This window comes from Armigeres subalbatus, chromosome 2, assembly GCF_024139115.2.
Source record: "Armigeres subalbatus isolate Guangzhou_Male chromosome 2, GZ_Asu_2, whole genome shotgun sequence".
Classification (NCBI taxonomy): Eukaryota; Metazoa; Arthropoda; class Insecta; order Diptera; family Culicidae; genus Armigeres; species Armigeres subalbatus.
The window spans coordinates 269,654,631-269,677,127 of NC_085140.1; the positions used below are offsets into that span (position 1 = coordinate 269,654,631).

A 22,497-nucleotide genomic window follows, 5' to 3' on the forward strand; every position below is an offset into this window, starting at 1 on the left:
GTTTCGGAGTCTATACGGTTCAGACAGATAGAAATTAATTTTTATGAATATAGATTTCCACTAAAATCTGTTTGAAATTTCCACGAGAAATTATTACGAATTTCCACGGAATAATATTTGGAAATTTCACGAAGAAAAGTGTTTGGAATTTCCATCAGAATCTGTACGAAATTTACAAGGAAAAGTGTTTGGAAAATTGTAGATTGGAATTTTCACGAGAAATTGGTAGGAGTTTCTACTCGAATCTGTTTGGAATTTCCACCGGTATCTGTTTGGAGATTTCCACGTAACTTTGTTTGAGGTTTTTGGATTTATTTTGTAAATTTGAACGGGATTTTTTTTAAAATTTCCTCCGGAATCTGTTTGGAGTTTTCACGTAAAACTATTTGTAATTTCCAATGAAAATTGTTTGGAATTTAAAAAAAAAATCTCCGTAGATTCTACAGAAATATTTTTCCGAAATTTTCCGAGGAAAAAACCTTGGAAATGTTTTTTGGAAATTTTCCGTTGAAATTCTGAAGATTTTTCCTTGGAAATTCCAACCAATTTCCCGTTAAGGTTTAAACCAATTTCTCGTCAGAACTCCAAATAATTTTCCATGGAAATTCCAACAAGCTCTTCATGGAAATTTTAACGAATTTGCCGTGGAAGTTCCGATGAACAGCCTATGTTAGGAAAGCTGTTGAATTAACATAACACGATATAAATTAGTTTTTCTATTTTGCTTGGGTTCTCCTTCAGAAAATCGTTGGAATTTTCTCATGAAACGTATTACAACAAGTTACTAAGGCTGAATCACTTTTAACGATCGCATTTTCAGAAAAGTGGATCAGTTCGAATAGTTGCACAATTTGACCATAAACTGAATGAACATAAACTTATTCTAGAAAGTTTCCAAACAGGAGATAAAGTTTTTTTCCTCGAACCTTAACGAGCGGAAGTGTCCATTACAATAAAAACACAAACGCATCATTAGAAAGTATCATCCGCTCGCTCGACCCAAGCCGAAATCTTGTGATCTAAGCGATAGATTGAGTGCTGAAATAACACAAAACCCTCGGACCGAAACACACTTCTTCGCCGTCAGTCTTCCCCGTCGTATAGTGGGTCATAATTTGCTCGATTGATTTTCAGTAACCTTTCACTTGGCAGTGAAGTGCCGCTCGTTAAAACTATCTGCAACCCTATCTCAATTGCTGATGGTGATTGGAGCGGGACACTCACTGACTGGCTGGCTGCCCCCGGCCCGCTACCCGACTTGGTAACCGCTCGGCGCGGATCAATGTGCCGTAAACGACGCGCACCGAGCTGTGCTGGCTAATGACGGACCAACCCCCATCAGTCAGTCTCATCACACGTATTCGGCTGACGAATGACAGAACTGGATGGACATGGGGACGCAATTTCATAGACATAAGCTGTGCGATGTTCGCGTTTTATGGCCCAGCGTGTAGTTACAACCGATAAAAAAAATACACGAAACAAAGTGTTCTTCTTCATTGAGTCGGATTCGGCGTGTGGTGCCGCCGTCCTCTGATGATTGTCCATTTCTTGGTTGGTTGGTAACCCTGTAACGGATAGCGACTTCGAAAGAGAGGGCCCTTCACTTCAAGGCATTAAGACTAATTTGTTTTCAAATTTTTGCGGCTTATTTCGATGCAGTGGACACAGTGAGCCTTAACAGATTAGCCGCAAAAAAACACTCATTAATACTCAGAGAACTAAAAATGGGCTCCCTCCTATGAGGATATCGTTACAGAGTTTAACAGTCAGCGATAGAGCGGGCACGACTCGAGTAGGAATGGCAACTATGTGTGGTACCTTCGTGTGTTTCTCTTTCTCCATATAAATGACCTAGAAATTGTATGGCTTATTTTGGTGGTGCGGAATCTACTCTTCTACTTTATTGCTTTTTATAGGCGATAAAAGATGAGATAATCAGCCCGGTCCATTCCGGGTAGCTATTTTTGGAACCCTGTCCCCACATTCACTGTGAGAAACCTTTTTTTCTCTTTCCTAATTTTCAATGCGAATTTTTCCATCGAAAACCAATAAAGTTTTGCAGCGCGTGTGTTTGTTTGTTTATGCGGAATGAAGTGTACGCACGTGTACGCCATGAACTGGTTTCCAGCGAAACATCAACAACGCAAATGAAGACGACCGGTGATGGTGATGGTGATGATGGGCAATCGACCAACCGAACCATGGCGGCGGCATTCAGTGTCATAAGGAAAAGAAGAAGAGACAAATATTCGCGACAGGTATTTACCATTTGCGTCATCGTTAATTTCTTGGAATTATTGTACAACGGTCTGTGGCGAGTTAATTCCCCACGGCCCGCGTCACCTCGGTTGGTTGTTTTCGTGGGAATAAAAACAATTTGCTTTGCCTACAAGTGAAGCCATTAAGATATACACGGCAACGAGCTACGATTTATGTTAATTCCACATATTTCTTATGCACATTGAAAGGTTTCGTTTAGGTCGAACTTTTCGTACGGAATAGTGGGTTGACAATGTGGAAGGTAAGCTCAAGATGGCTTGGTGATCCATGATGTGAATCTAGAGGTACGTTAAAGATCACCATCCTTGGAAGCTTAGGAAAATCAGAAACAAGAGTACGTTTTATCTTATGCATTCAGAAAATTCAAATTTTGCGCCACAGACTGTTTTAACTTTTTTGAGGAATCCACCACGAACCCTACCCCGGAAGATTAAATATGCTCACAAGGATCTTTTGTTCTGTTCATCACTTACCGAAAGTAGGTCTAGGCGGCTCGCCCTCCGATTCCTCGCCACGCTGCAGCGACAGCAGCGTCCGCAACCACCGGTTCAGCTCCTCCTCACTGTCGAACACAATGCAGAAGCAATCGTCCTTAGTGTACAGCGCGATCACATGCTTCTTGATATCGTGCCGTTTATTAATGTTGAAACAACTGCGCAGCACTATGCTTCGCTTGGCCTGCACCGAACTGCTCTTCAGCCAAGACTGCTTGAACTTCTTCTCACTGTCAAAGTACTCCAGCCGGGCGTTCTTGTCCGGTGTGTCACCGTACACTACAAAGTATTTCTTCTTGTTGGTTTTCAGCTTCCGATAGTAGCCATGCAGCATCACGTTCAACTCGGCCGGTATCGCACTGGCCGGGGCGCCAGTCGTGGCTGCCGAGGTGCCAGCTGCATCGGCGCCAGCGCCGCTTGCAGAAGCAGAGGACATACTGCGGGCGAACAACCGACTGACTCCGGACGCCAGGGCGCTCTGGTATTGATGATGGGTCGTACTAGTGGTTGTCGTCGACGCCGTCGTTGCCGGTGTACCCGCCGGATTGTTGTTGTTGATGGTGTTCGGGCTGCTGCTGGTGCTGATTCTACTGAGCTGGGGTGAGGATGCGTTGCTGACGATAAGGTTGTTGTTATTGTTGTTTGCGTTACTGGTAAGTGTGGACATCGCGGCGGCAATTTTCCGCCACGGTGGCCCATGAGAACTGGCTGAAGGTGACCGAAACGGTGGTTTTCCCGGAGACGTTTTGATGGTCTGCAAATGGAAGAGAAAGGGTATACGGTTATTGGATTGGTAAGCACAGTTTTAGCAAAACTTTGGAAACGGGTCGAAATAAAATAGTTTTGAGTTCAAGTTACTGGCAGAAGTTTGGCCCAGAAAAAGTTGGCCGAAACGTCAGACGCATATTATCCCAGCATCCTATAAATAGGATAGTGACAATGCATTAATCCGTTAAAAAAAAATCAAATTTGCTACTTTTATACCCATAAATGCATGAAATAAGTAGATTTTAATTAGCTTAATCGAATTTGGGACTCTTATTTTCTAATTGGATTTGGACACTTGGATTTGATTTTTTTGACAGCTCTCGTGATCAGCAAGCTTTGCCTAACCTCTGGGAGGTAATGAGTTGAAATAAGATTGGGTCATAGATTTCATAGGATTTTGAATGAGGAAAGATTGAAATCGTTCGAACTGAACTAGTATGATTTAAATGTGATTGACAGAATCTATTTCTGCTACGTTATTCTGGGGAAAGCTACCTTGGCAGCTCTAACGATGCGGCTTTTATGGAAAATCGTGGTGCCAGCAAAGCGCTGTAGGTACGTAGCTGCAGCCACTTCCAGCGGTTGCTCATGGAGAAACTAAACGGTGTAACACTGATCAAAATCGTTGAGCATCCCGTTGTTTCGAGCGCGGATGCTGTTACAGGCTGTTACGCTCTCAGGCGCTCCCTACCTTCTGAAGCAGCAGGGCGTCAGGGAGATGCACCGTATCCAGAGGAGGAGTCCGGACGGCAAGTTCGTAAATACGCCCACTATCATCTTGAATCTGACAGGTACTGTGGTCCCGGACCACGTAGACTTCGTTTGGTCGTGATCACAGACAAGGAACTACATTCCCAATCCGATGAGGTGCTGCCGATGCCTGAAATTTGGGTATACGAGTAAAAGGTATCCGAGTTCCGTACAGCTGTTTTACAACTGCTCCAAGAATTACAAAGCCAACAACACGATTAGCTTTCTTTTCAATTTTATGAACGGTTAACATGAATTAAGTTCAACACTAATGAATACATGAGCGTCGACGAAACGTCGAATGCCCCAGTCACCTGTCCCCAATACCCCGACCAAGTATTCTGCAAATTTTCAACAGCAACGCCCACCGGAAACGGACATCCAGCATAAAGCGAATCTGCAAGATTCGTTCTGGCGCTATCCAGGGGAGATCAGGAAGTCGATGATCTTAAGAAAGGAATATCGGAAGAAGAACGGAAATCGCAAAGTCCGAAGGATCATCCAGAATTGGCAACAGGATAGACTCCGTATAAAAACACGGAATCACCAAAGAACTTATTCCAAAGTTCGTCGCCCACACCGAATTGATAACCAAGCTATAGTAAAACTGAAAAAATCAAAAATCAAATCATCGAGCAGCTAGGGGAAACAATCCGGACCGGCGCTTCTGCTAAGGAGTCGAATGTGAAGAAGGCAAGAGGAACGTGGGCTTCAAACATTTTCTGAAAACTCGAGAACAATGGACAAAAGCCCGCCCGTGAAGCAACCTTCTAGCGACAGCAGGGAATCTTCAGATGTTGCACCGAAACCAAACCGTGGAGGGACGTGCAATGCTGATAAAAGTGTAAGAAAGTGTATTAATAATGTCAATTAAGCCTTTCCTAACTAGTTTATAACTGAAATAAGATCTCTTAATTATCCTTTTCGAACACCAACAGATGAACAAGAGATGTGTTTACTCTTAATTATCCTTTTCGAACACCAACAGATAAACAAGAAATGTGCTTACTGGCCTTCCTAAACGTGTACTAGTTGCTCTAATCACATAACATGAACAGAGGGCCCTCCTTAGCCGTGCGGTAAGACGCGCGGCTACAAAGCAAGACCATGCTGAGGGTGGCTGGGTTCGATTCCCGGTGCCGGTCTAGACAATTTTCGGATTGAAAATTGTCTCGACTTCCTTGGGCATACAAGTATCATCGTGTTAGCCTCATGATATACGAATGCAGAAATGGTACCTTGGCTTAGAAACCTCGCAGTTAATAACTGTGGAAGTGCTAATTGAACACTAAGCTGCGAGGCGGCAATGTCCCAGTGGGGGATGTAATGCCAGTGAAGAAGAAGACATAACATGAACTCATTAGCACACATCGAAATAAACATCCCAAAGAATCCCTTCTAGACTCACGGTATCAAACCATTAGGCCGAATGAGATGTAAAAGGTAGGGAATGAAAAAATGAGCCAGCTTTCCTTTTTCCTTCTTTCTACTTTCTTCTTTTTTTATGTCTTTATTTACGAGATTTAAAGCCCTAGGCTGGCTCGTCTCGGGTTCTTCGTTCTTCTTTTTTTCTTTTTTATTTTATCCTGCTTTCTTCTTCCTATTATCTTTTCCGTAACTCGTTCTTCCTTCTTTCTTCTTGCGTCACTTATTTTATTTCTCATATCTCACTTCCCACTTCTCACTTTCCAATTCTCATTTCACACTTCTAACTCGTTACTCCTCACTACTCACTTTATACTTCTCATTTTCACTCCACTCTTCACACTTCTCACTTTCAATTTCTCATTCTTAACTTCTCACTTATCACTCGTCACTCCTTTTTTCTAACTCCTCACTTCTCATTCTCACTACTCTCTTCACACTTCTCATTTCTCACTTCTAACGTCTCACTGCTCAATTTTCACTTCCTAAAATTAACTTCTTAATTCTCGTTTTCCACTTCTCACTGCTTATGTCTCACTACTCATTCGTCATTCGGCGTAATGACCATTCGGCCTGATAACTTTTGGTCTTATGACCCAGCATTCAGACCTTACGCGTCGAACAGCCTCTCATCATGCTCCAGCATCCACCCACAACTCCGCCGTTCGAGCCACCTTAGCTCTCCAATAGAACATCAACGGGTTTTTCAACAACTAAAGTTACCTGGAGATGCTCGTGGACCAGACCAACCCCAATGTGATTGCTTTTCAGCAGATACACCGCACCACACATGCCTCCATGTACCGGACCCTCGGCGCGGAATACCGAAGTCGACTCGAACGTCTACCATTCAATCACCGTGGGAGGTTTAGAAGAGGTCCCTTTTACCCGTATCGTTGTAGAAGCCAAATTTCCGAAAGCTGTCGTAAGGCTGGTTGCGAAAATTCAAGCTGCCGTCAACCGAGTGGCAAAATGGGCGAAATTCGCCGGTAACGAAATGTCGACCAAGAAGTACATTCGAACCCATGTCTGCGGTTCTAGGCACTGGCTCCTCCGATCCAGGCTGATCCCAACTAGAACGACAGTTAGGTTACTCCTCTCCTTGTCGTAAGGCTGCAGTGGCCTCTCAAGGTCACCATAGTATCCTATTACTTCTCAAGTTAAAAGTTGCTCAGCCGCAGGCGATAATTCTCGGGGACGCGAACGGGGGAGTTTACGATCAGTGAAAGAAGCATCACTTTTTTTAGTGCAGCTACAGAGGTTGACCTCAACGTTTTATATGATGTCTATGACGTCCAGATCGGCGGTAGGCAAACGATTCTTGAGGCTAAGAAAAAATCTTGGGTCGAACTCCTAAGCGGTATCAATAGTGAACAGACACCGGCAGAACAGTTCGGACTCTAATAATCCTATGGATACTATTCCGAAACCTTCCGCAACTCACCCGGATCATCCAATCATTCAACCCCCGGCGATGATGACGATTACAATAAAGCTTTCTCGTTGGAGGAACTCGACTGGTAAGCCTGCAAGACCGGATAGGATCAGGCACCTGGCAACCGGCCGTGGGTGGCCTTGCTCGAATAAGGTATAAACAGTGAATGGATGTCTGGCCAGCTCCCAAACGAGTAGAAATCTGGTCTTGTAATTTCCATACGTAAAAATCATGGCTCCCCCAGAGGCCCCGGCAGTTACCGTCCAATCGCCCTAACTAACGTTACAGCGAAAGTTATGAAGCGTTTGATAAACAGGCGACTGACCACCTTTTTCGAGTGTACCGGCCGGTAAGATAACCGGCAACATGCGTTTCGAGGCGACAACACCTACTTTGCGTCGCTTAACCAAATCCTGGATGAGACGAGAAATGCTGACCATCCCATGGAATTGGTGTCATTGGATATCACTAAAGTGTACAACAGGGAGAGGACCCCCGGCATCCTAAGAAAACTGAAACTTTGGGGAATTTCCGGTAACCTCCTTCAATTCCTCAAAAACTTTCTCTCGGATCGCTCCTTCCGAGTGCAACTTAGAACGCATACCTCAAAGACCGTGATGGAGGAAACTGGGGTTCTCCAAGGCTCAGTCATTGCGTTGATCCTTATCCTCTTGGTAATGGAGAAGTGCATTCGAAGCCATGTCTGCAGTTCTAGGCACTGGCTACCCCGTCAAATGACCTCTATAGGCAGAAAAATGATCACTTGTCATAAGACGAGTTTGTACAGTCCCATTTAATTCCACCACTTAATTGTACCTTGACAGATACGTATTTCGACCTCAACAGTAAGGACGTCTTCAGTGTCTCGTACTTGACTCGACTTTCTCGAAAACTCGAAAGTCGAGACGAGTCAAGTACGAGACACTGAAGACGTCCTTACTGTTGAGGTCGAAATACGTATCTGTCAAGGTACAATTAAGTGGTGGAATTGAATGGTACTGTACAAACTTGTCTTGTGATAAGCAGGGTGGCCACTAAAATTCGATTTTCAAATTCCCGGTTTTTTCCCGCTTTTCCCGATAAATTTTGTCAAATTTTCCCGGTTTTATTTAATTTGAAAAAAAAGGGAAAGAGTTGTTGGACCTTAACTAGGTGTTCTATTTTTTGACCATATTTGTTTTATAATTTGTAATAATAGCAACTGATAATTTGTAACGAACTTTTGAAATAAATACATTAAATTACAACAACGTGTTATGCGAAATGCATCAAATCAGAAGACACATTGAAATTGTCCGCCTCGTGACCATGAAGTGGACATTTAATCAATATGGTAATACCACATTAGCACCTGATGAAAATGGTTTGAATCTTTTGTTAGTTGCAAAACCGTCGTATTTTTTTGTTGGCTGCGAAACTTTCGTAAGCTTTTGACAGAGCCAATTGACATTGCGTGCCAGTCAATTACATTTTAAAGTTCTAGAATTTTGTTTTCTTTTTCCAGTCTTCTATCCATTAAATTAAAATCTTGAATCTATTATTAAGAAGTTTGAACGTTCTTGGAATATTGGAATATTGCAGTTTTCAAGGTTTTGGAACTTATTCTTTATTTTCAGAGAAATAAGTTAAAAAATATCTTATAGAATATCTTTCACCATCATAACCTTATATTATATTAGGTTAGTTGTGGAAAAATACTGAACTGTCATACTTCAAAATATAACAGACTAAATCACGAAGACATTTTTTTATTATTTGTAAATTTTTTGAATATAATTCCAAACAACTCTTGAAGATGTATCAAAATATATATTATTCACCTTATTTATTTTTTGTTTCGAATTCTGTGCAATTGAAAATTGCAAAAATAATAATAGAAGCATTTTCGTCTAAAGACGAGCTTGGAGATTAGAAGAATAACTTAAAGATGAATACATTCATTTAAAAGAATGAAAATTTCGAAATTCGATTCTTAGCTTACCTCTTAATCTACGTAATGAATTTCTAAAACATAAAAATTCACAATAATAAAGATTAAAAAATTGCTCGTAAGTCGTAACACAATATATGGTCGGGGTTCAGCCAAAACGCACCAAGCGGCTTTTTGACTGACTGTTCGTACAAGGACAACGAAAATCGTTTCATATCAATTCAAGCGTACATTTGCAATAGGATATCCTCATTTTTTGGATTGAGGGATGTCCGATACGATTTGCGATCAATTAAATATCTGCTAAACGAAAGTTTGGGCAGAAAAATGGGTAATTTTTCGTTGGCGCTTGGTGCGTTTTGGCTGAACCCCGACCATATGTCAGTAGAAATTGATATCAAAATTATCTAGTGACAACACAAATTGGATTTGGAATCTACTTAATTAGGTATCACACACCATGTACTGAAATTAAATAATTCAGTCAGAATGCGACTGAGTAATAAACATTGATAAGTTTTTTTTTATCCTTATATCAACATCATTGAAAAGAATTTTGAATGTAATTTGACAAAAATTATTTTTCCCGGTACATGTCGTGAATTCCCGGTTTTTCCCGCTTTTTTCCCCGGTGACTTCAATTTCCCGTCTTTTTCCCGCTTTTCCCGTTTTTCCCGGTTCGGTGGCCACCCTGGATAAGTGAAGACATTCCACTAAAAAGCTCAAAATAATTTTCTTAAGAAAAATGATCCCAACTAGTACGACAGTTAAAGTCCTAGGAGTGACCCTTTGAGAGCCACTTCGAATAGGTCCGAAATGACTACGAAACCAGATTAAACATGCAGAAAAGTCTATTCCGGAAACAGACCAGAAGCGATCGCATCACGCGGCTCAGGGTAGCGGAAGAAGTTATTCACACAGCCACTTATACGGCCTTGAACTGTCATGCAACAATCTTAAAAAAATCATCTAAACCTTGGTTCCAACAACCTCAACCGCGTAATCCGGATAGTGTCCGTATACCTACCATCTACCCCGCGGACGCAGCATGCGCCGAATCAGGGAACATCGCCTTCTGATATAAGGCCACCAACGCGATATGTTCTAGAACTGTAGGATATTTGGGAGGAAAATCTTAAGCTAGCAACAGTGGACGTAGCCACCTTGACCGAGCAAACGAAACGCTGAACAAGATCTGCGGCAAGCGCCTTCCTAGAGTCGCCGGCCTCCACCGATTAGGTCCTGACAGCTGGCGGAGGAATTTGCCCAAGGTCGACCTCTCCATTAAGAGACGCCTGAAAAAGAGGCCGAACAAAAACTTTCGCTCTCGTTCTGTCCACCGGATCTGTGCTGCGGCGATCTTACGGGCCATTGTTGAGCCGAAAACTGGTCACATCTTAGTAGCTTTTGACTTTGCTGGTATGCTGAGCGTTCTTGCCTCTTCAATTCAGGTCATTCAATCTGTACTGGATAGCTGCACTACTTCAATGTGGGTCCCCGGATATCGCGACATCATGGGAAATGAGGAAGCAAATATCATCCCCTGCTAACTTTCTGGATGACAGAGAGCACACGAAACTCCTGAAACGGACCGAACCGCTGTTGTGAAATAAGGAATACCCTACGGAAAAGCCAAATTGTAAAATTGGTATTCCTAATTGGAACCCTTCTGGTCTCCATCAAACCTCAACTTAAATCAACATATATTTTTTTGTAAACAGCTTAGTAATATCTCGATCTTAACAAAAGACGGGCCAGCTACGGGCTGAGAGTCTCTTCAATAAAGACAAAAAAAATGAATTAGACCATTAATTAAAGTGGGATTGGATCAGGATCGCATTACAAATAAGAAAAGATTTATTTAGGATATGATTTTCAAATTTTTTTGACAGCTCTCCATGTCGTCCACACGTCTGTAGAGTTGACTTACAAACGTCCCGTACTAGTTCACCGGGACAAAACACTTAGGGTCGACACCAACCTGCTCAATGGAACACAAGAAAAACTTAAAGCGGAAGTGGTACGGATGGTACAAGAACCAACCTACGAACATGCAAGGAATGAGTTAGTTGATTAAGGAAGTTTGTATAGGAAGGAAGTTTGGATTGTATACAACGCTGACGCGCTTAAGGAAAACGACGATCGAGTCGGGGTGGCGTTTATGTGGCCATCGTATCGGGCCGGATTCGGCCGGGTAGCGACTTTTACTTGATGCCGGTAACGGACTGGTTCCAACGGGACGCCAACGATGGCAGAGCAGGGTTCTTGAGATGCTCGTCGGACGGGATTCTGGCTTGACCTGATGTCGGTGACAAGCTGGTACCGACGGGACGTCAACGATTATGGAATGCAAGCGGGATCGTTGCCTATGTCTCGGGCGGAATTCGGTTGGTCTGTGAGGCACCACCAAGGGCTTGTACTTTGTGTGGGCCACGTGTCAGTGCAAGGATACGCCAGTGGTGGCGGCGAGCGTGCAAGGTCGTGGCAGATTATCGGATGGGAGGCGAACTTAACTTGAAGCCAATAACGGGCTTGTGCCGACGGGGCACGAGCAATAGCGGAAGCACACGGCGCTCGAGTGCATGACTTACCAGCACCGAAGATACTAACAATGGCGGAAGGCGAATGATTTTTCTTGGAGGTCGTAGGCCGCACCGAGTGCTTATTCCGATATCATGTCCTTTTCAATTAGACAGCGATCACCAGGTATAATAGTTTCTCGTTTCTTAGCCGGCCACCACCCAGGATCAACCTAGGAGCGCGTGGGCTTCGGCTAAACCTGGCGGTTAAGATGGAGGTTTTTTATCACTCTACTGTCGGTGTTTTCGGATATTTTCGAATCACTTCTATACATCTCAATGATCTATCACCGACTGCCTTTTTTCCCTCTTATCCTTCTTTTTTTTCGATTTCGCCCACGGGGTTGGGGTTCTCGAGATAAATTCGCTCGGATTATGGTGTCTCACAGTAGCTTTAGTAAGTACACTGTTAGAGGAGGAATAGTCATTTTACTAATAAAATATATTCTAATCCCATTGTTGGCACTGCATGCGGAGTTACACATTGGATGTGATTAGTAACTGTAATTATTATTTTTGCATTAAAGCACGTCCATTCTCAATCAAGTGAAATTTTAATTGCATCTCTAGTCAAACGCAAAGTATTGAATCGAATTTGGAATTGCCTCTTTTTCATTTGGATACAAATTCTATTGCAATTGCTTTTGATTACCTTGGACGCATTCAAGACGTCCAAAGCACAACACAACATGAAATTGAGCCAGATCGCGACATACCCACCGCCGCCTAACAAACCGTGTGTACTGTGCACACTCGAACTGAAATAGCCAATTCTGCTGCCACACACGCTGCACCACCACCACCAGACGAACCGAAGAATTGGCAAAAACCCTAAGAAGAACAACGGCAGTGATTCACGAGAAAAGCGCGCGCCCAAGCCATGTGGCATGTATCGCACCGAGAGGTGCAGCAAACTGCACCCCATCCGCCGAACCCCATAACTCCGCGGTGCGGTGGCCAATCGCCCGATGCTGGTCGTCATTCAGTGCAAGGGACCTAGCTCTGTGTCTGCCACCGAACCGTTGTTGGTTGGTTGGCTCGATAGGACAACAGAGCAAGCAAAAAAAAAGTATATCGAAATAAAATCGGAACAACAACAAATCGGTACAACACTACTCTGCGGTAAAAATAAATCGAAAACAAAGTTTTGCACCACTTGAGAATGTGTGTCTGAGAGAGGTGCTGCCCGCGTTCATACGTACGGACATAAATACATGCCGTTTGAGGGTGCCCCGATTCTCTCTAGTCTCAAGAAGTAAGTAGCAACAGTATAGCGCAGTTGAGTTCGGTTGAATTTAGATCGATGTAGGGCGACGACGACGACGACATGTTGGCTTTATGTGGGGGTATTATCATCGGGCAGCTCTGCCAAAAATCCGAAAAGAGCTGATGCTGACAACACTGTCGAATCTAGATGATTGGTTAGCTACATACACTTATAGAGATTGATGCAATTGTTCGGACCAATTTAGTGCGGTTCTGTACTACCGATGACAATTTCAGGTCTTGTGACATCGGATGATTTTGATGAGTGGAATCTCAACCGATGTACAGTTTGTAATAAAGTAGTGGCTGTGCGATCCAACTAACTGGTTGTCATCTGCTAATCAATCCACTTCGTTTAAACTTAAATTGGGAAGACGTATCTCCCCTGTAACGTCAAATCAATGTTTTACGTGGATTTCAGGTTTCATGCTGGCCGCCCAGTAAACCACATATCGTATATGAAATGATAAATTGTAACGCATATATTGCTACTTTTTTTTCACATTCGTATATAATTGCTTATAAAGATGGCTAAAATAAGAATAACATTGTAAATGATACGTATGCAATATTTACGATTGCTTTTATGAAAGTCATTAACCTACATAAACAATATCAGTTTTATCGGATCAAATCGGAAATATCGTTTATATATACAAATATTGTCATGCAAATCATATACCGATGTGCGTTGTACGTATATAGCTCCCACCTTCTGCGTGTTGAGCACTGAACCACTGAACCTTACCGATTAAATTAATTTCAAAATTACTTACTTCACTCCATCCGATCTGCCAAAATTCCGATTATTGCCAGTGTAATTTTGTGCTGCCAACCATTATCGCTCAATATCTGCACTAACAATTCATCGAACAATTAAAATGTAAATGAGCTTTAAACACAGTTCGAAAGTAAACACGATGAAAGACATTACTGATGTTGACATTTCAGAATCGTTTATACGTGGGTTAAATCGTTTGGCATGATGCGCAATCGTTGTTATGTACGAACATTATCAGGATAATCATAATTTGTTATCATATACGATTCAAGCCACATTTGTACGTACAACAACAAGGCATCCGAATCGTATCAATGTAGTTCATATCGTACACTGAAGCTCTTGTCAATAATAAATCTCCATCTAGATTATGATTGTGAAAATTTTGCTGCTTTTCAAGAGTTGCTGAGTAGCGAAAGGGTAGAGCACCAGCTTTTAGTTCCAAAGGTCAAATGTTCGAGACAGGGTTGTTACCATGTTTTTCCAAATATTCACTAAGTCGTATAAATGATCATGAAAACTTGAGAAAGTCGTTGTTTAGTACGTATATGGCCTCCACTTTAGTAGGTATATAGCGATTCGGTGCACTATATAAAATTATTTCATCATTATGCAGTTATCAATTGCTTGAGAATTTGCCGTAAACGGAGAACAAAAGGAATTGGCAACAATGGGGAAGAAATTTATCACTCATGCAGTGGTTTGGCGAGAGAACAGCAGCAGCGCCTCCAGCTGGTTTTGGAAAATGAAAACATGAGCCGTTTCTAGAACAACATTAGAAAATATCGTGAGAGGATTTCTGTACAAGGTTTCCACACAAGCTTTGAAAAGTATTTGGGTGATAACAATGGTGCTGGTGTAAGTAAGACAAATAAGACAAATAAGACAAAAAAGACAAATAGGACAAATAAGACAAATAAGACAAATAAAACAAATAAGACAAATAATATAAATTAGACAAATAAGACAAATAAGATTGATGAGACTGAGCAGAAAAATAAAATAAGTTCCTCCAGGATTTCCTTCGGAAGCTCCTCCAGGGATTCGCTCGGAAGTTCCTCCAGGAATTCCTTCGGAAGTCCCTCCAGGAATTCCTCTGGAAGTTTCTCCAGGAATTCCTTTGGAAGTTCCTCCAGGAATTCCTTCGGAAGCTCCCGGGGAGGAATTCCCGAAGGAACTTCCGGAGGAATTCCCGAAGGATTCCTGGAGGAACTTCCGAAGGAATTCCTGGAGGAACTTCCGGAGGAATTACTGGAGGAACTTCCGGAGGAATTACTGGAGGAACTTCCGTAGGAATTCCTGGATGAACTTCCGGAGGAATACCTGAAGGAACTTCCGAAGGAATTCCTGGAGAAACTTCTGAAGGAATTCCTGGAGGAACTTCCCGGAGGAACTTCTGGAGGAATACCTGGAGGGACTTCCGTAGGAATTTGTCTAGTTTGTCTTATTTTTCCTATTTGTATTATTTGCTTTATTTGTCTTATTTGTCTTATTAGTTTTATTTTGCTTATTTGTTTTATTTGTCTTATTTATTTTTAACTGTTTATCTCATCTCATTCCTATATTTGATTTCAATTTATATATTTGGTATCCTCGTGTTCACAAATAGGTGTCACAACAAGTGTCACGCTAGATACAAAGTTGACGGACTTTCTACCGCTCTCATCGCTCCTTTCCTGCCGTGCGCCACACGCTTAAAATCAATAACACAGAGATGTGTTTGCTTCACACAAAACGGACCTAATGCGGAACATCCCCTAGATGAGCGACAGTTACACAGGCACAAAAATGCCTCGTACGGTCGTGATAACGGTCCTTTTCAACATGTAAACGTTTGTACAGATTCCTTGTTTCATGAGGAACCAAATACTGTTGAAAATATTGAAATCCAAGCTTTAATAAAACCACACGAGCTATTTTTGTGGCTGTGTAACTGTCGCTCATCTAGGGGATGTTCTGCATTAGGTCCGTTTTGTGTGAAGCAAACATATCTCTGTGTTATTGATTTTAAGCGTGTGCTGTTGGCTGCTCTCCCGAAATATTAACTTTTGTATGGAATTTAAAAAACTTGGTTGAAGTAAAAAGAGCTTCCTTCAACATTTATTGCGGCGACATATATTTTTTATTACATCAAAATGATCGTTGGAAAAATTCAAAACTTTTGTCAGTTGGGTTTTGCGAAATTCGGTTCCTTTGTGCCTCAAATCATCGGAGAGAGGTACTGAGAAGCGAAAATTTAATTTCTACAATAGTTCAGTATTTAGAGCTTAATTCAAATTTGGGAAATTGTAGGTCCATGGAATTTTGTAGGTGGCTGGCCCAATTATCACTTCCGGTCTTTTACTATACTTAGTATAGTAATAGTCAAGCATTCGTTCTACATATTACTAATATGGGGGGTAAGCGTGGTCAATTGTTATAGAATTTAAAAAGAAAACGAATGCTAAGACCAAGTGCCACCGGTTGACTCCAAGCGGGCGTGGGGTAGTTAGGGTTTAACAAAATTAACTAATAATATAACTTATTTTACCACGCACAATTTTAGGATTGTTTCTACGCATCATATTATTAGAAAGTTTGTTTTCAGTATTACTTAGCGCAAGAGAGGGTTTAAACTCTGCGTAACATTGCATTTATTCCCCGATTCTGTGAGTAATGGCAGTTTCGGGGTGGTAAGGATATCATTTTGATAACCAAAGTTGATTTGAATAATTTTCCACTGGTGATGCTAAACTGATAAGCGGAATCAACATCTATCTCTCTCTATTTTAGTCACGATCTTTCGATGTCATAAGTGATCAGCACTCATAATATTACTTAGGGTCTGTCTCATTTGGAGAATTAAACTTAAAAGTGACAGTACGAAAATTAAAAAATCACCCCGTTATAAGAATGGCTGGTGCTACCCAGCAATTCCAATAGGACATCGATGGAAAATGATTCGATATCTGAACCGGTGCCAGCGAAAGTGGTACATAAACCATTTTTGTCGATTTTGTGTTTTTTACACCAACTGCTTCTGGGAGCAAAGGTTTAGTAAGGGGATAACGAAAAAGTGATTTTTGACAACTAAATCTGGAGATATGCACTTTTTAATTTATGGTATATATCACAATTGCGATTTCGTTGCCAGGAAAAGTGGTACATGTGCAGTTATATCCACTAAAAACAGCTTATTGAAAAGAAAATAGTACAACATAGATTATTCCGCAATAGATTTTAACCCTATTTTGAATTTCAAGATGGTTTACTGCCGTTTAAAATAATTTTAAAAATGTACATGTACCACTTTTACTGGCAACGATTTTAGGTTTCTGTTGCATTTTGCTCCCATTAATAGTGGTACATGTGCATTTTGTTCAAACAAATTTGAAATTTGTCAAGAAACTTCGCATATTTCTCATTACTACCTTTAGGCACATCAGTCATAACACGTTGGTACAGTTGAGATTCAGAAAATTGCTAATTTGAATTTTATTTACGAAGTTTTCGGAAAAATGCGTCTCTTGTAAAATTTACTCAATGTAACATGTACCACTTTCGCTGGCACCGGTTCATCTGTCAAAAGTAATCTTGCTCTGCGAGCAGGGTTATTTGATAATTATTGAAATGTCACTTTTAAGTTTAATTTCAGTTTAATTATCCAATTGAGACAGACCCTTAATGTGGAGGGCACGCATGGAACATATTTTTGACGCGTGTCAGCCGGCTGACTCGGGATCGATAAGGAGTTTTTTTAGGTTTGGTGTGATTATTTTAATTCAGTTTGATTATTTATATTCTTAGGCAGCAAATGATAGGGAGCTTGTTTCTCAACATATCGCGACGCAGGAAACATATTGTGTTGTCTAGTTGTATGATTCAAATCTTCATTGTTTTATTCATTAAATAAATAGGAGCAATGTAGCAATGTGATTTGCACTTGAGATTCGAAACGGGTAGAACTGGAATTAAAAATCAAATATTCTAATAGTAGTGAAAGAAGTCGATTGAAAATACCTACCTTTATGCAATGCATATATTCTCCAATTATTATCGTAAAAACGGTCTAAAGAACAATCACTAATGCTTTGGGGCCAATGATGGAGGCCCCCTCATTATTTTTTTGTTACAGACGACCAGCTTTTGAAGAACAGCAACATCCAACATGGAGTTTCAGTTGACAGAGAGGCATGGAGTTGAATACATGGATCTAAGAGATAATCGTTATCCATCTACGTGGAGTTACTATACTAACCATAAAATCATTGTCTCGTTTCAGCAAACGTAAATCTTCTCAACTACATTTCCCTATCCTATCAACTCTCTTTTCTTTTAATGTATCCGATACTTGTGGGACTGGTTAAACCCAGCGCCTGCTTGTGGTTGGAAGCCGGTGTACTATACGGTCTAGCGCATGATAACGGTGAAGGCTTGGTAGGTCTTCACCTAACTTAAGTGTAGATGGGCGAACGCTGTTGGCCAGGGTGAAGGCTGATAAATTACAATTACAATTACATTCCTTGATAAATTTCAAAAAGATTGTCAGTTGGGATAAGCGAAATTCGTTCCCAATTCCGAGTTATAGACATTTTAGAACGAAAAAAGTGCTCTACCGCGAGAGAGCTTCCATCAGACCTTAAGTATCATTTTGCGCTGTTCTCTCACTCCAAATGTTTATTGGAACATGCGCATTTGTGAGCTTTGTGCGGTTAGCGGTTAGTTGGATTCGACTCCCGCCCTGGTAAGGAGAAAACTTTTCGTAAAGCGGAAAATACTCCAGTGGTCCATTGGGTGTTGTGTGAATGTCCTGTATGTTGTCTAATGCTAAATGTTAAGAGTTCAGTATACGCGACCTTTGATCGAAGGCGGTGATTCTGTTTTTTTAATCGTCGTAATTGCTTTAGACGCTTGTGTGCCACTGTGTTTTCGACCAACTACGGTGTGCTGGGCATAATCGTTTCTTCTCTTTTGAGTTTATGACTTGTGGGGAAAACCAGTTTTTTCTGTTTAGAAAAGAAGTTCAATTTGAGGTTTTTACATCAAGGTCAACATTCAGGTTCAGGTTACTTCGTCAGTGTAGATAGATGCTGGGTCATTAGGCCGCATGAGAAGTAAGACATGGGAAATGAGATGTAAGAAGAAGGAAGAAGGATGAAGGAAGAAGATAGGAGGAAGAATGAAGAAAGAAGAAAGAAGGAGGTAGAAGGAAGAAGGAAGAAGGGAGAAAAAAGAAAGCAGAAGAAAGAAGGAAGGAGGAAAAAGGAAAAAAAGGCAGAAAGTGCACGAAAAAAAGGAAGAAGAAAGTAGAAATATGAAATGGGAAGCTGGAAGAAGAAATGAAAAAATAATAAAGATGGAAGAACAGATTTTGTTTCTCGCTTCTTACTTATTGATTGATTTTCATTGGCTTTTATCGGTGAGATCGAACTACCTAAGCTCAAAGTGGAAGGGAGCATGTTTACAAAGCACGATGAAGCACAAAATTGAAAGTTATCGCAAGCGAGCGCATGTATGAAATTGTACAGAAGTTGAAACGTAAGCAGAGGGCCATTGAATAACAACACGAAATTGAAATCGCTGTTATTTTGCCTAACGTCCACTCAGGAACGGCTTGGCTGATAGCGTGGGAACTTTCTCACCAAGACAGGCTCGGTCAATAAGTTTCTCGCGGTGATGAAACCTCATAAACAACGCTTCTTACTTATCATTCGGCCTAATGACCTTCGGCCTTATGGCCTGACACCGTGTAGATATTAGACATGAGCGCGGAGGTGAACATCCATTTTCAGCGAAAAACGTAAACAAAAATTTTCTGTGAAAAAAAAACGAATGAATTTTCTTGGAAAATATTAAAGAATTTCCGTTATAATTTGGATGAATTTCCCATGGAAATCAGGTGAATTTTCGGTAATGATTAGGATGAATTTTCCGTAAAAACTTAGATGAATTTCCCGTGTAAATCCGGATGAACAAGAAAAATTCACAATAAAATGAAAATGATTTTCTCGTAAAATTCTCGTGTATACATGGATGAGACAGTGTGCCATGAGCTACACACACATAGTATCGATTCGGTGCGACGAGAGAAGCTAGCGCGCAATAACTGAGTGAGCGTGTCTCAATGTACGTCTCATGAGACTCTTCTCATGCACTAGAAATGCATAGCTTACGTTACTTAGGCAACGATATTATTGAATGAAAATTTCCCGCTCAAGTTATTTTACGGACCTTCGCTGTTGTTTGCAAAGGTTTGCCAAACAGCGCATTTGCTGATCGCATGTAGATGTCTCAAACTCAATGCAACTCACCAATGGTAATGTGAGGTACACAAGCTTCGTGAGATTCACGTGCGATAAATTTTATGTGCGCTTAGGAATCTTTGCTCAATCTCATCCTTTTTAGTACGCGTGTACGCGATGTCTGAAAAAAAAAACTCGAATCAAATTTTCGTAAGAATGTGGAAAAAAATCGTGAAAGTTCAAATAAATTCCCCGTGACACATCAGATAAATTTCCCCTGGACATTCGGATGAATTTCTTATCTAAATTTGAATGTATTTCCTGTGAAAATGATGACTTTCAGATGAATTTCCCGTAAAACTCAAAGGAATATTGTGTGTAAATTCGGATGAACTTCTCGTCAAAACAGACATCATGCACGCGTATAAAAAAGGATGAGATTGACCAACGACTGCTACGCGCACATAAAATTTGGCGCACGCAAGTCTCACGAAGCTCGTGTACCTCACATTAACATTGATGAGTCGCATTGAGACATCTCAATGCGATGCTCATGCACTGTGTGCCATGGCAAACCTTTCCAAACAAAAACGAAGATGCGTAAAATAGCTTGGGCGGGAAATTTTCATTCAATAAAATCGTCGCCTAAGTAACGCCAGATATCCATTCCTAGCGCATAAGATGAGTCTCATGAGACGTACATTGAGACATGCTCACTCATTTATTTTATGCGCGCGCTAGCTTCTCTCGTCGCACTGAAGCGGTGCTACGTGAGCTTTTGCAGCTCATGGCACACTGTCTCATCCATGTATACATGAGCATTAAGAGACTCTGGTCAAAAATACGATGAATTTCTTGTTTATATTGGGATGGATTACTCGTGTAAATTTAGATGAATTTGATGTTGATGAGTTTTCCAAGCAAATGTAAATAAATTTTTCTTGGTTATTTGGATGAATTTCTCGTTAAAATTTCGAAAAAATTCAGTTGCAATTCAGAAAAGCTTCCCATGAACATTCGAATGAATTTACTTTTGAAATTTAGATTAATATCCTTTTAGAATTCGGACGAAATTTTCAAGAAAATTATGATGAATTTGCCGTTAATATTTGGATGAATTCTCCATGAACATTTGGATGAACAGCGTTGGGAAATGTACAGTGAAACGCTGTGATTATGCAAATGTTTACATTTTATCCAGTTAAATTTCACGCACCGCACAAACCGAAACAGTTTTCCATAAAAATGTACGCCTCATTGTGACATTTTTTTTGCCGATGAGGCAAACTGTTTGCTTGCTGCTGCGTGAGAGTCGAGCCGTCGCATCGGTGCGGTCAGCATTCGCATGAGATTTCTTGTTTCGGTTCGTGCGCAGCGCAAACAGAACATAATCGAGTTTAATTCCCTGTGGCGCAAAGCCTAGAAAGAATGTTAGCCGTTGGTATTAATTAATTAGTTATAGTCTCTAAAATGAGCAAGAAGTAATGAATAATAACAAATTCACATCTCGAACTAAGTTAATCGGTTACCGTTTTAAGACCCCAACCACGAATTTGTGATCGTTCTCGTTGATCTGACGGCTTTTTTTGGATCTTTGTTTCCGATCAACAGTCAGACGTTCTTCGAACCGTTTTATGATACCAGACACCGACTGTGGAACTCGCGATTCCCAACTTTCTCCCGATGGCATGATGCGACAGATCCTTATTTGCAACTACTCGTGCAAGACCTTTGCGCGCCTGGTTAAATCTAATAACAGAGTATAAACAATACATATCAAACAAAATTTAATTAATTTTATCCCACGGATCACAAGACAGAGCAATTTGAGCGTGTGCGAATTCTAGATGGTACACCCTTTAGACATTTTCTGCACCCTTTAGACATTGGGCAGAAATGATTTTCAAAAATCCTGCCCAATTTAGCATTTTTATCACGGATAATGATATTTTTTTATTCTTATCATAAACCGAAGAAATATGAAAAAAATCATTTGAAAATTTCATGAACGTTTTGCCAAAATCGAATGGGGTCTGTTATTTCTGCCAATAGATTTGTTATATACACCAATAACAAATGTAATCATATGAGAAGAATTTACGATTTTTTCCTAAAATTCATTTAATTTCAATGAAATGAAAGATATTGAGATCGATTCGTAAATTATTCGTGATTGATTGATGAAATTGTCGAAATGAATCGACGCCTATTCAAATCTCTTCATATTTTGAACACCAAATGCCCACCAGTCCAGTGGTCACCACGTTGCAGTATGATCGAGCAATTCTTATCTCGCGCACGTGCCACAAGCTGTAAAATGCGACAAGCCGCGCCGCAACGTCAACGAATCGGTGGTCTGCTTCTGGCGAGGCGCCACTCTGCCGGTATCATTTTCACAATGATTTTGCACGGTCTGGCTCTGGTAGAGGGTACCGCAGGCGCAGCAGCTCTGCTTACAAACAAACACCGCCGTATCACAAAAGTGTAACCACCGAAGCGTTGTTATTTTCAGATTGGATTCAGTTCGATCCTCAAATACAAGTGCACTCAGCCAGCACCGCCGCA

At 41.1% G+C, this 22,497-nt stretch overlaps 1 protein-coding gene across 3 annotated transcripts in view; it reads right to left on the minus strand.

Annotated features, from left to right (window-relative positions):
- Positions 1-22,497, minus strand: part of LOC134212214 (uncharacterized) — a 730,451-nt gene that overhangs the window by 496,727 nt on the left and 211,227 nt on the right. Inside the window, exons 1-2 of one of the 3 annotated variants that reach the window (XM_062689868.1) lie at positions 3,762-3,888; positions 2,757-3,531 (exon numbers count right to left, since the gene is read on the minus strand). In XM_062689868.1, coding sequence (XP_062545852.1) covers positions 2,757-3,531; positions 3,762-3,773 — 787 coding nt within the window. In that variant the 5' untranslated portion in view covers positions 3,774-3,888. Of the gene's footprint in view, positions 1-2,756; positions 3,532-3,761; positions 3,889-22,497 lie in introns of those variants that run through there. The other 2 variants (XM_062689870.1, XM_062689869.1) reach the window with 2 other exon arrangements.